General features: G+C 43.9%; 1 protein-coding gene across 1 annotated transcript in view; it reads right to left on the minus strand.

The window, feature by feature from the left end:
* Positions 1–7,991: 7,991 nt before the first annotated feature.
* The window catches only part of LOC129343819 (potassium voltage-gated channel subfamily KQT member 1-like), a 513,626-nt gene continuing 507,518 nt past the window's right edge, over positions 7,992–14,099 (minus strand). The window contains exon 17 of the mRNA XM_055000183.1: positions 7,992–8,147. Coding sequence (XP_054856158.1) covers positions 7,992–8,147 — 156 coding nt within the window. The remainder of the gene's footprint in view (positions 8,148–14,099) is intronic.

The following is a 14,099-nucleotide window of genomic DNA, read 5'->3' on the forward strand; positions in this document are numbered from 1 at the left end:
TATTCACGTTATATTGTATGAAAAACTTTGTCTCTCTTCTCAATATTTCCATATTCTCTTTTTCCTGTAACAAATCCTCATTTATTCTCCATGCTTTCCTTTTCCTCCTTTTCCCCAGCTTCCACATAATTGGGTTGTGATCTGAGCCTACCATCGGCATTATTTCTACATCTTTAGTCCATAACGCCAAATCTTTTGAGGCCCAGATCATGTCAATTCTTGATAATGTGGAGTGCCTTGCAGAATAAAAAATAAACTGTCTGCTTTTAGGATACTCTCTCCTCCATACATCTTCAAGAGTCTCTTGTTGAATCAGCTCAAAAAAAAGCTTTGGTAATAGTCCTCTTTTCTTTTGTGCCATTGTAGTCTTTTTATCCAGTTCCAAATCTGTCACTCCATTGAAGTCTCCAGCAAGAATTATCTGGTCATATGAAAGATCATCTAAATGCTTCCTCAAATCCTCAAAGAAGCTCTCTTTTGCACCGTTGGGTGCATAGATTCCGACTACCAACACTCTCTTTAAATTCCAAGTACATTCCACTGCTACAAATCTGGCTTCCACATCTTTCATTATGAATTTTGGTTGCAGCTCCTCTTTTACATACAACACCACTCCTCTTTTTTTCTTACTTGAGGCCGCTACAAAGTCTTTGCCCAATTTTCCCAGTTTTAGATATTTTACATCCTGTTTTCGAATATGAGTCTCTTGCAAACAAACAATATCACATTTTTGTTTTAGTAGCCAGTGAAAAATATTTTTTCTCTTATTCGGTGAATTTAGTCCATTTACATTCCAAGATAACACTTTACACTCCATATTCATAATCTTGTTGGTAAGTCTTTTTCATTGTCCCTTATAAATCGCTCCATCTCCCGCTCAGATCTGATACGCTTTTTGGCGCCTCCAAATTCTAAGGACAAACCCTCTGGGAGCTCCCATCTGTACCTGATTTTCATGTCCTTCAGCATCTGGATTAGCGCTTTATATTTTTTCCGATCTAGTAACACTGATCTGGGTAGTTCCTTCATTATAATGATTGTCTTGCCATCGATCTCCAATGGATCTTGAAACTGTTTAGTCACAATCTTCTCTTTCATATTTCTTGTTGTAAATTGTACAATCACGTCTCTTGGTACTTTTCTCTGGGTTGCAATTCTCGAGTTTACACGATATGCCACAGCTAGGATAGCCACAACTTCCTCCTCCTCCTTCCCCAGGTATTCAGCTAACACCTCAGTCATCTGTTCTTGCGCTGTCTTTCCTTCCACTTCCGGCAAGCCGCGAAACCTCAGCTGCTTCTCCATATGTCTACTTTCCGCAACCGCCATCCTTCCCCTCATCAACCTCATCTCTGTTTGTTGCGTATCTGCTAAGTTCTCCATCGCTCCTTCTACTGTTTTAACTCTCTGCTGCGTCCCTTGTAATTCACTTTGTATTGTTTCCATACCTTTCTTCACTTCTGACAGCTCCGATTTTACTTCTGACAGCTCCGATTTTACTGTCTGTTTAACCTCTTTGATCAGCTCCAATTTCATGTCTTTAAATTCTTTAATCACCTCCAAAAGTTTTTTATCCAGGTTTTCTATTGCCGATTGCCACTCTTTCTTCGACATCGTGGGGCTTGCTTTAGCTCGCTCCCACGAATCCGCTCTCTTCCTTAGCTCCGTGGCGTTAAATTTAGTACCTTTTTTATTTCAAATGTCCCGGTCTTCTTGCATAAATTAATTTTAAAGGGTCCAAAATGTCGGGCGTCTTTTCTCTATGGTCTCTCTATGATTTTATAATCCAATATGGCCTACTTCCTTTTCCGCTGAAGCCGCGACCCTTCCCCTCTCAAAGATGGCGATTCCCTTCTTCCTTCATTTGACTCCACACACGGGAGTGACGGTCATTCTGGTCACTTTCATGACCCAGCCTGCCTTCACTTTGAGGTTTCTTAGAGCCAAACTAGATGAGATGCCTCACGCACGGAAGACACGTGTCAGTTTCCCCACAAGTTTCCATGGGAAGTGTAGTGAGAAAGAACCTCTGCCAGGGAGAAGGGGGAGAGAATCTGGCTGTTGAGTGTATTTAGGGGAGCAAATGGAGCGCACTGGTGACAGTGAGAGGGAGTCGAGTGGACTAGACAAGATTCCTAGAGAAAGAACCTCTTCCTCTTCCACTTCTCCCTTGCAGGAAACTGACACGTGTCCTCCATGTGTCAGACGTCTCATCTAGTTTGGCTTTTAGGCAGCAGCTCCTTCCACTGCACAGCAAGTAACTCAACTTTCAAGGGACGTTTCTATGGCAGTTCTTCATGTAACCTCAGCAGGCAGGAGATGGACAGGGTAAGAAAGAGGTGGAAGGATTTTCTGAATCTGGGCCACATGCTTGGTTTTGATGCTTGGTGGCCTTTGTGCTACCATGTCCAGAGGTATATGGGGGGCCTTTGACCTGCAACCCAGTGGAGGCACTCAACACACCAACGAGGCCACAGCAACCTCTTCATCATTATCACTGGGCTGAATTATCAGGGTGTCACTCACTTACACTTGCTCAGGGGGCTGTTTGGGCTGCACTCTTTCCTCAAACTCCCTAGTAGAAGTTGTTGAATGCTTGGAAGGTCCCTGTCTATAGACGAGTTGCCCAGTTCAGTATCCAGAAAGGTTACGGGATTGTGCTACACTTGATTACTGTATTCTGGACCGATGGCAACTGAAAACCCACTCCCTCAACTGGCCTCAACAGAAAGGATTGCATTTGACATGGTATGGAAGTTCCACCTTTGTAGAAGCTCATGGACACATGCAGGGTGCTTCACTTAGACAAGTGACCCACATAGGTGTGTCATCCGGATTCCAGACTATAATTTCATGGAACACAGTACTACAAGAACAATTTCTTAAGAGGCTTTAATAAACAGGCCCTTTTTAAAAACTGAAGCATGCTATTTACAATATCAGTGTAGATGCATTTAAATTCTTTTTCAGAGAGCAAGATAAGATATATTTCATTACATGGGCAACTGTACAGATTAGTTATGTTTTGAAAAAGAAGTACTTCAGGCAGCATATACAGTCACTGTACAATCAAAATTTCATGGATAGTATAACAATTTACCATATATATACAGTACCATTTAATTCGAACAATCCATCTACATGAAGCCTATTTACAAAATTAAAAACAGAGTTGATAGAGTGTAGCCGTGCATCCTGCAATGCCGCTGCAGGTGAGGGGGAGTTCAGCAACAAGGCCTTATGCCGTGTGAATTTCCACCTACTCTCATTACACAGAAGTGCAAAGTATGGCAACTGGAATCAACTAGCGATGGTGCTGAATTGGGGAGTTGGGGCTACAAAGTTCAGAAAACCATGAGGAGCCAAGCCCAAGCTCTCTCCAAGGTTCACACCTCACTCAAAATTAATCTTGCACGCAACAGGCTCTCCTTTCTCAAACATTACCCATGAGAAGAGAGGCTGGCATTAGCTACTGAACTCTGGTGCTGTGCATCTATTATTGTCCAGCAGTTTAAAATGCCTCTTGTCCCAATGATTTGCAATGCCTTGAGCTAACAGGCAAGCGCAGGAATGTCTTAAAAATGAGACAGCAATAGAGCTACTCGGGTCATTTCGTAGAAAAAGAGCTGGAGGAACTTATTAGCATAACTCATTAGCATATGCCATGCCCCTTGCCATCACCAGCAGTGTGTCATTAGCATAACTAATTTGCATATGCCACACCCCATGACATCACCTATCCTGGCTGTTTTGGACCCAATCCTGGCCATTCAGGGCCAAAATTGGGCCCAAAATGGCAAAAAGGGCCCCAAATGGTCAGGATCAGGCCGCTGCTGAGTGGGAGAGTGATCCACCACCCATCAGAGGCCCAATCCGGGCCATTTTGGCCCCAATCGAGGCCGAAACGGGCCCAAAATGGCTGAAAGGTGGGTGGGGCCACCTGACATGTGACCTCTTTGGGGAACTGCCGGAACTGCGTTCCTGCGCGTTCCCCCTCGAAATGAGCCCTGGAGCTACTAAGCATTTAAGATGAGGTCTCCATTTTTATCATCTGCTCTTCTTGCTGGCTTCTACTGCTGCTGGCAGCCATCCCTGCTGCTGGTTCCCTCTCCATAGCAAAAAGGATTTTTGGAAAGGTGAGGAAACTCATGGGGAGAGCTGGTAAGTAGCCCTCCTAGATCCACATTCTGAGCCAGAACAACATTTCACCCATCACTAGAGTCAACACTGCCTACCTTGGGATGCTAGGAATATTGTATGGGCATATGAAGCAGTCAGATTATAAGAAGTCAGCACAACTGAGTCAGCAGTAGCTGTCCAAACTTTTGCCAGCCCTAACTTTAGATTTTTTAAACTTGAGATGCTGGTGACTGAACTTGGGACTAAACTTATGCTTGCAAACCATCCGGTCCCTTCCATCCCCCAGGTCTGCTGCTGTAGAAAAGTGTTTGCAATATATATTGCAGCATGCATGGAAAAACAACAGCTAAATTGCGCCAGTTGCCAACAAGTCAAATGTGCGCAGCTCATGGCATCCAAGAACCAGATCTGTTTGAACTAATACAGCCACACGTGTCAAAGAATGTGTGACACGGCACACAAATTAAGGTAAATATGTGGGCAGTGTATAAAACAATTAAGATCTTTGCTGCTTGCAGAACCTCTGAGTGGAGAAGGTGATGCACAATCAGACCCACTGAGCTCTGACCCATTTTAGACAGCTGATTGCTCTTGAATGGGGAATGTGATGTGCCTAAGCAGACAATTGCACATACAACATATAACAGTGGTCTAGATCTGTATTGTTGCCTGTGCTTTTTAGCAGGGGGCATTATGCACAATTAATACTGTGCATATGATGCACAACAGTAATTGAATCTCGAAAGCTTATGCTACAATAAAATTGGTTAGTCTTAAAGGTGATACTGGACTCTTTTTGAAATATGAAAGCCTGTGCTTTGAAACAGGGCATGAGATGGGCAAACACAGACAACAATGCACATGATTAATGTAACAATTGGACGGGGATTGCAAAAATCCCAGCTGAAAGATCAGCAAAGATAAAAAGAAAGGTCTCACACATTCTTAATGTACGTCCTGGTGAAAGAAAGCACTTTTGAAAGGAGAAGATGTACCATTCGACAGAATGCTTTTACAGGAACAGAAGGATCAAACAACAAATATGCAGAATTTCTTTTTCATTTATGTTTTCAGTTTCGCACAGTAAATTTTAAAATATTTTTTTAATCATCATTGTTATTTATAGCTGTCATGCCTTTCAAAATGGATTAAGTGGAAATACATTTCCGTCTCTAAATCCAACCTCCAGCCTTGCTCTTGGGTTAAAATTGTTAGGGATTGGTCCAGGTGCACATTTGCTAAATTTCAGGCAAACAGAAAACTTCCCCATCCAAGTTAAAATCCTTCCTTGCTGATTGGGTAGAAGCAGATGACCAGCAGCCCAGGAAAGAAGGATGGTGCAAATGCAAAGCAAGGACTGTGTCTGAGTCTACCCATCAGAGTTGCAAGTGGGTCGGAGGTCTTCTTTTTGACCAAGGGCAGCCATGGGAAGAGTTGCAAACCCCTGTTCCTTCTTGCCTTGGTCTCACTGCCCTTTGGTACCCAAAGCAGTTTTTTGTCCAGTCAGGCTCGTGTTCTGAAGTGAACCATGCTGGGAGGAAAATGCTAAATTACAAGCCCCGCCCAAGTGCAGCCATGTAAAGTCCAGCTGTGGCGGAGGGGGGCTCTCTTTGCTTGTACTCTTAATTTTTTAAAAAGCCCATGTGTTTCCTCATGGAGAAACAACAGTTTAGGAGGTGAAGTGTTATCTGTGTAGAAGAAACAACGCTGTGGGAAATTGTGGGAAAGGCTTAAATTCTTCAGATTCCAACCCCCCCCCCGCCCAAGCATTCAAGACATTGAGAGACATCAGATCTGTCTTCGTCAGAAGTGTGGCATTTCTGCCTGTCTCTTGCAGGCTGCAGTGCACACAGAAAGGCAAGAGGGCAGATGTTGCTTATTGCTATGTGTTTAGGGGTGGGGCAGCAGTTGCCTCTAGTCTATGCTTCTCTGCAGGGCTTTTTTTCAGCTGGAACGCAGGGGAATGGAGTTCTTGAAAATGGTCACATGGCTGGTGGCCCCGTCCCCTGATTTCCAGACAGAGGGGAGTTTAGATTGCCCTCCGCACCGCTGCAGTGACACGGAGGGCAATCTAAACCCCCCTGTCTGGAGATCAGGGGGCGGGGCCACTGGCCATGTGACCATTTTCGCCGAGAGCGATTTAAACTTTTAAAAACTCCCCACTTGTTCCAGCTGACCCAAAGTGACGTCATTGGCCTTGGGAGCATGTGTGCACTTTGTGCGCGCACATGTGGTACCAGGGGCACCACCTCCCGCCAAGAGTTGCCCCCTGTGCTGGCAACCCACTGAGTTCCACCACCTCTTTTCCCAGGAAAAAAGCCCTGCTTCTCTGAATGCCAGCAGACACAAGCATGGTAGATGTAGCCTGAGGAGTTAGCAGAACAGCAAGCTAACAGGAGCCAAAGAAACCCTCCTCCCAACTGAGCCATCAATGTGATTAGAGCAATTCACACTTTGGTAGCAAGAGCTCTGTGTAGCTGTGCTGATACAGACACATCCTGGACAGTTTCATATCTACTGCGTCCACTTTCTGCCTTGAAGTGAGACAGCCAGCCAGCAGCCAGATCTGAATGTATTAGTTTGGACCAGGCATAGAAACAATATTAAGCAATGGACTGTTTGGGATTTGTTTTTTGATTAGTTAATGTCTGACTCCATTGTCCTATAAAGCACAGATTGTTTTCTGTCTCATTTGCAAACATCTTAAGCTTCTGCCGCTAGCTGTTCTTGCTTCAGTTCACTTGGGAGATATACGAGTGATATGGCCCCAAGGAATTCCTAGCATGTTGCATGTATTTTGCCTGACAAAAATAGCTGGACTATCCGCAAACAGCTGGGTCTAAGGACAGAAATTCTCTATCGGGTGTGTTTTTAAAAATGTTTTCTTCTAGTGTGAAAGGGAACATTTCCTATGCATTAGGGCTGCTATAAGGCCATGATTTAATTTCATTGAGGAACAAAACTGACTTAAAAACTCTCACTTACAGGAGGTGGAGGGGGGCTGACCTGAAGACTACAAAGAGATTCACACACAGCACCTGACCCCTGTTCTCATCGACTTTTTACACTAAAGTCTTGCTGGAAATCCATAGACAGCCTGGTCTTATGAGTGGTCGATCTCATATTAGGTATGCAGGGGGGAAAACAAACAAACTCAGCATGATTACCTGTAAATTTTGTTCTTTGGGTGCTTGTCTGTGCAGTTGCACATCTGGATTCTGCACCAGAACAGAACTCTGGAAAGTTCTAAAGCTCTTGCCCAAGAACTGGGTCTCATATTCCTACCCCTAAAACCCAGAATTGCACAGAGACTGAATGTTACCACCTAGTGGGAAACAAGCTGTGTGAATCCAAAGCAACGTTGGGGTCAGGTTAGGTCTCAGCTCTGGCATCTCAAATGCTTGCCCCCCTATGGAACACACAAAAATAAATGGCAGAGTCCCACCCTAAGCATTACGCCCCCACACACATCTAGTGATTGATTGGGAGGATCTCTAGGACAGTTTGTGGTGCTTCTTAGACAGTCTTGATAGGGAAGCATCTCTTGTCCTAGACATCAAGCACATGAGGCTGCCCCAGCTCACAGAACTGATGGATGGAACTGCTTTGCGGAAGCCTCCAAGATTTCTCCTGGTGTTCTTGTCTCTGCTCCAGCTGGGTGTTGCCAAGGCCTGCAGATTCCATTTGCCGGTATGAACAAAGGCTTTGGGCTGTCAAGGAAAGGCAGGTGGGAATTTGCCTCATTCCTTCTACTTGTGGATTTATTGAATCAGTGGCAATCTCAGACCTAACCATCAGTAACAACTATTTCTGGAAGAACGGAAACATGGAGAGAGATTGTCCGGCAATTCTCACATCTTATGACTCGTCGGGGGAGAATCCGATGAGGATCGAAATCGTCTTGCCCTTGGGGTGGCTGAAGCTGATGTTCCCTCCAGTGAGTGTTTGCCGAATTGAGAATGAAGGGCATGCAGGATATCATCTAATTTTTGGTCAATCTGGGTGACCTGGTGAAGGAACAAAAAGTTTACTGTTTATCGCTTGTCCACATGGGGCATCTCTGCACAACAAGTTTCATTCCATTTTAATTGACACATCTCCCCCTCTGAAATCCTGAGAATTGTAGCTTGGCAAGGGTGCCAGCAGCATTCCAGTAACCACTAGGCCCCTAACTTTCACCCTTAATTTTTTTAGGCAGTAAACTTTAATTGATAAATTATATTGACACGTCAACTGATCAACCAGTGAGGGCAAATTTTAATTGGTAGGACCACAAGTTATTTTATTTCGGGAAAATTATCTTTATAGGGAATGAAAACAAAAAAAAAAAATTAATAGTCTTGCTTTCTAACAATGAATGACTGAACAATTATTTCATATTTACTTCAATATTGCAAAAAGTCTTAATGATATGCAAATCCATTTAAATATAATCATTTAAAAGGCAGATTATTATCAAGTTAAACATTGGTTGACATTGATGATAACTTTAAAATAACATCTAAGGTTATTATAGTAGCTTGTGCATACCAAACTCAGTGAGGCAATTTTAATGCAATAAAAACAATGTGGAAGCCACTCCCAAACTATATATATGCATTCTGTCTGCATGTGGTACTGCATTAAAAAAGCTTTCACTTGATGTGAAATGTCTGTATGTCCTCTCTCACGCACACATATTGAGCTGACTGGCAGCTGCCCTCCATCGCAGCAGCTCCAGCACATGGTTGTAGTATGTATGCATTACCACTGAGTTAAAACCACGGTGGGTAGGATTTCAGAAAATGCTTTGTTAGAATTGAAGGATCCCCCCATCTTTCACTGACTGTTCCAAAGTTCTGAGAAGCAGTTTGATTCTTAGAAGTAACCTTGATTGTCTAGACTCTAGCATAGCTCATGTAACTGGTACAGGAAGCATTGTTTTCACTTGCCCATAGTTACATCAGCACATAGCTAAATCTGATTGGCTACATAGTACATCACTTTGCATACATCATTTCAATGATTATCTAGAAAGGAACAAAATAAAACAAAGATTGTCCACCTGAGCATGGGGGAAACAATGCGTGCAAACTGTTGTGACCAGCTTTTTAAAAAGTAGGACAAATACCCTTTGGGGAGCCACAGTTAGGGTTTTTTACTATTTGACCAAAAAACTGTTTACCAAAGTGGCCAAGAATGCGAGTCATCAGAAGATATCTATTCACAAAGGGCCTAGAGAAATTTGAGAACACCCCAAAACTAGTAGCAATAGCATTATATGATTTCCCTAAATATTTAAAGCACCTGGACTGCATGATGAAATCACTGCGCATAACGTTGTCACGCAAGGCATGCCGCTGTGAGCCAGCTGCCCCATTGGCATGGCAGGCAGCTGGGGCGGCACGTGGGTGGCCTCCTAGCCCTCCCACTCTGTTGCCTTGCACGCTGCCCCAGCTGGGAGTGCATGCTGGTGGCAGCGGCAGCGCAGGGCAACTGAGCTGGGGCAGCAGCTGCAAGCCGGGTGTGGCAGGTGGCGTGGCTGTCGGCTGGGGTGGGTCACAGATGGCCTCCCAGCCCTCCTGCTCAGCTGCCAGCGCTGCCCTCCGCAGCGCGCGCTCCTGGCTGGCGGCCATGCCTGGTGCCCCCTCTTCATTGGTGCTGGGGGTAGGTGACCCCCTTGCTCCCCTGTAGATCCGGCCCTGCATGGAGTTCCTATAATAAAGAACTCTTATTTCCTTTCTAAATATAAACAAGTGTATGCTTTGCTATTTTCTCTCCTGCACACATACCAGCCAGCAGAACCAGCTCACAACCACCTATAATCATACTTCCACTGCAAACAATATACTCTGCTAATGGCCCAACTATGGAATCCTTTAATTAGGTTTCTGAGGCCAGCATATGATTTATTTATCAAAAGCTTCTACAGCAGAGTGGGAATTCAAACCTGGGTCACCTCATTTGATACCCTAACCACTGCACTACGCAGACTCCACAGTCGTTGCAACTGTCCTGTAATGTAGGCACGTACTATGATTATAACCTCCTCTTGTAGTTGTGTAACTCTGCTTTAGCCACCAATTACCTCTCTCTCTACCCATTGCCAACTTCTGTCAGTCAGGCTCAAGGATTCCCGGCTCCCATCACAGCCCCCCTCATATGACCCTCCCCCCATCCTCCCATGGCAGCTGCGGTGCGCACCTGGAGTCTCAGCATCACTGGCAGGGGTCAAGGCTGTGACCTGAAAGCCACTGTGCTTGATGTGGCCGTGGCCTCGGAGAAGAAGGATGCTTACACAGCTGTGTGGGGGATAAGAAAGGGGAGAAAGGGCAAGGTCTGAGGCTTCACAGCCTCTTTCCGCAACTAGGACATAGATGCTTCTGATGAACACCAATTACCAAACGAAGTCCTGGCCGTGCTTTATCAGAGAGACTCTCAGCCCTGGAGCATCAAGGTCTGGTCTCCTCCCGGGAGAGGCTCCTCAGAAAGTCTGTGGCGGCTCAGTATCCACTTGCTCCCTGCACTCACAAAACAAGGGCTTCAAGGGAATGTTTCTAGCCCACCCCTCCCCCCAGAATAGATTTCTATGTTCAAAGAGTTTTATTTGTAGAGTTACTGCCACCAACATTTTGCCTGACTCAAGAAAACTTGATAGCTTTTCCTCAAGGTTTTCAAACAGCACATGAAAAAAAAAATTCCAGTGGGTTTTTACACAGGTCTACATGGTAGCTGGATTCCACCTAAGAGGAAGTGCAAAGGTTCCTCCTCACTGCGGAATCCTAAGGGAAGCTAAAGAGTTTTAGACAACAAAAATTTCCCCGGGAGGTTTTGTGCATCCCAAATTCAAACATGCAAGCTCCTCACTGGCAGCCTACAGTGCCCCCACACTTTGAAGAAAACCTGACCATCTAATTTTGTTTCATTCTTAATCATTCTAAAAGTGCTGGGTTCTCACTGCGCTTATATATATTATATGAAAGTCAGAAAGAATGGAAGTTTAGTGATCTTTCTGAAATTCTGCCACCAGGAAATGAAGGACCAGAACTAAGTAAAGCAGGAACCCTGGGCTATTTAGCCAAACAAACAGTATTAATAAGTCAGACCCTTGCTAAGATCCATGATAAATTGGACCTGATAACTCAGTAATGCCAGGAACAATAACTGATTAACCAAAAGACCCAATTAAACAATAATCTTCCTCCTGGGATCTGTCCATCAAGGGAAGTAAGAGGAAGAGCCTCTGGGAGCACCTACTTTGATGCAGTTCCCCATTCAACTCCGAATGAGGACTTTTGTCAGGTTGTGTTAAAGATTTACCCTTATCAAGGGAAGCATATTAATTGGCTTCTGAAATGGCGTGCGAAGCAACATCTAGCCTTCTTATTGATGTTTATACCACACATAGACTTAAGATCAGTAGAAAGAATCCAGGGTCCAATATACTATGATCATATTCTACTCACATTCTTTTCCCCAAGGATACCAAGACTTATTCTGGCTAAAAGCAATTTTCTACAAATATATGGAATAATTCCCTTAAAGCACCTCTGTGATCCAATAGTTAAACCATTGGTTCCATTAAAACGTTTCATCTCTGAAAGAAGGAGTTGCAATAGCAAGATGAATAGGTTTATTAACAACATTGATCTATGTAAAGATTTATTACTATCTTTAGACCAGAAAAAGGAATTCAATGAAAGGGAAGGCGAGCCGGGAAAGTCATCCCCCGACAATGGAAAGGAAACTAAGGAAGTAGTTGATTTGAATCCAACTAATAACCCCTCCAACAATTTAGCTAGCAAATTCCATGATCTAACTGCTACATCAGCTTTGGACTCAATTGAAAGCAACTTGTTTATATCCTTCTCCAACCTGGATCTACAAGAACAGGGTAATATGATAAAACGTTTTCATGTTCTCCAGCAGAAACTAGAAGATCTTCATCAATCGTCTCACAAAAAATATAACAGGCCCGAAATGCAAAGTCCTGCAGAAATCTACTCCACCCCAGTTGCCCAAACAAGTGCTCCTGATGGAGCTCTTAATGAGCTTGAAGCTAGTGACATGGATCATGCCCTGCTGCCTCTTACAGAGCCCAGATACGATCTTGCCACTTTCCCAAGATTAACTCCCACCCACCTCTGTCTAAATCCTTTCATGGAACGTGACAGGATGGACATCTAGGATAGGGTCTCCAGATGTAGCTGAGTTCCTCAACAACTTTTCAATAATACTACTTCAAGAGACTTGGGCTCTGGAGGATGTGTCCCTCTCAGGATACATAACCTTTATGGAGAAAGCAATAAGAGGGAAGAAATGGGGGGGGGGGGCGGCGCAAAGCTGGCCTCCCCTGTATGATCTCAAATACTCTGAAATATGATAAAGTAGAACTCCTTGAATCCTCTTCTTCAACATTAGCTATTTACCTGGAGCTCAATGTCTGTGCCTTTATCCTGGTGACAGTCTATATCCCTCCTATCTCTAACAAAGTCCTATTAAATCAGCCTTGGTCTCACTTAGAGAATCTGATAGACAGACTAACCATTCTCCACCCTAGAGCAAAGATTTTGAGGGCAGGGGATGTATATGCCCGTATCAGAAAGAATGATGAATTATGGCTGGCCTCAGCAGGGCTTACCGAGAATGAATCGAACAATCTGGGATACGATGTATTGTCAAAGGCTTTCACGGCCGGAGAACGATGGTTGTTGTGGGTTTTCCGGGCTGTATTGCCGTGGTCTTGGCATTGTAGTTCCTGGTGTTTCGCCAGCAGCTGCTGGCGAAACGTCAGGAACTACAATGCCAAGACCACGGCAATACAGCCCGGAAAACCCACAACAACCATCAATCTGGGATACCTACCTGTACTTCTACGAAAGGAGATCCGAAGATGGGAAAGTTAATCCTGCAGGCCTGAAACTCTTGGATTTTGTTCTCAAGTCCAATATGATCATTCTAAATGGGCAGGTCGGCATCGACGAGAGTATACGTTCTTCTCAAACAGAGGTGCAAGCTTGATAGACTAATTTTTTAGTTTCCCCTGATATAATCTAATATAAAATGAAATTGCAAGTGGAAACTTCCTTCAGAGGCGATCACTTGCCCCTTTCACTTTCAATCGAAGGGAATTTTGACGTTCTACCATTAGCCCACGAGGTCCCCCTTTGTCAAGAGGGCAATTTACTGAAGCCAGCCTGTTGGGCCCTCCACGTGGAAGCGAGAGCTAACGCTCTTCTTGAAACCCCTGAAGCTCAAACACTTATCAGTGAGCTACAGAACAGACAGAATACAGTGCATACTCCGTTAATTTTGGTTATTAGATCTGCTGACACCAGCCTTTACTTGTAAACCATCGAGAATCCAACCATCTCATTGCTCATGGTTCAACAATGAATGCAAGGAAATGAAAAAACTTACTCAAAGTAAACATCGAAGGTTCAAAGAATATCGTAACGTTCTATCACTTCAAGAGTTTTTTCAAACAAAAAAGAAATATAAAGCCATGATCCATAGGAAAAAACGTGAGGCTATCTATAATGGATGGAATGCCTTAATTAATGCTTCAAGGAATAGTAATTCTAAACAATTTTGGACATTACTTTCCTCTATTCAACCCACAGTCAAACTAGCTACTTTCTGTATTCCTCCTCCAGTATGGGAATGATATTTCTTGGCATTATATACATCTAATGATCCAGTGAATACTACACCAAAACAGCCTGAGAATTTACCATCCTGGTCACCAATAACAAAAGAGGAAGTGGGAGAAATCATTAGAGGAATGAAGTCTGAAAGAGCCCTTGGGCCAGATTTAGTTCCACTGGAATTTTTCTCATGTAACCTCGATTGGTGGTGCGATATTCTAGCACCCATTTTTACTATCATTAACCAGACAGGTCACATTGCTAATATATGGCGAAGAGCAATAATGGTCCCTATCTATAAGAAAGGGAATAAAAACAACACGAGCAATTATC

Source organism: Eublepharis macularius, chromosome 16 (assembly GCF_028583425.1).
Source record: "Eublepharis macularius isolate TG4126 chromosome 16, MPM_Emac_v1.0, whole genome shotgun sequence".
Taxonomy (NCBI): domain Eukaryota; kingdom Metazoa; phylum Chordata; class Lepidosauria; order Squamata; family Eublepharidae; genus Eublepharis; species Eublepharis macularius.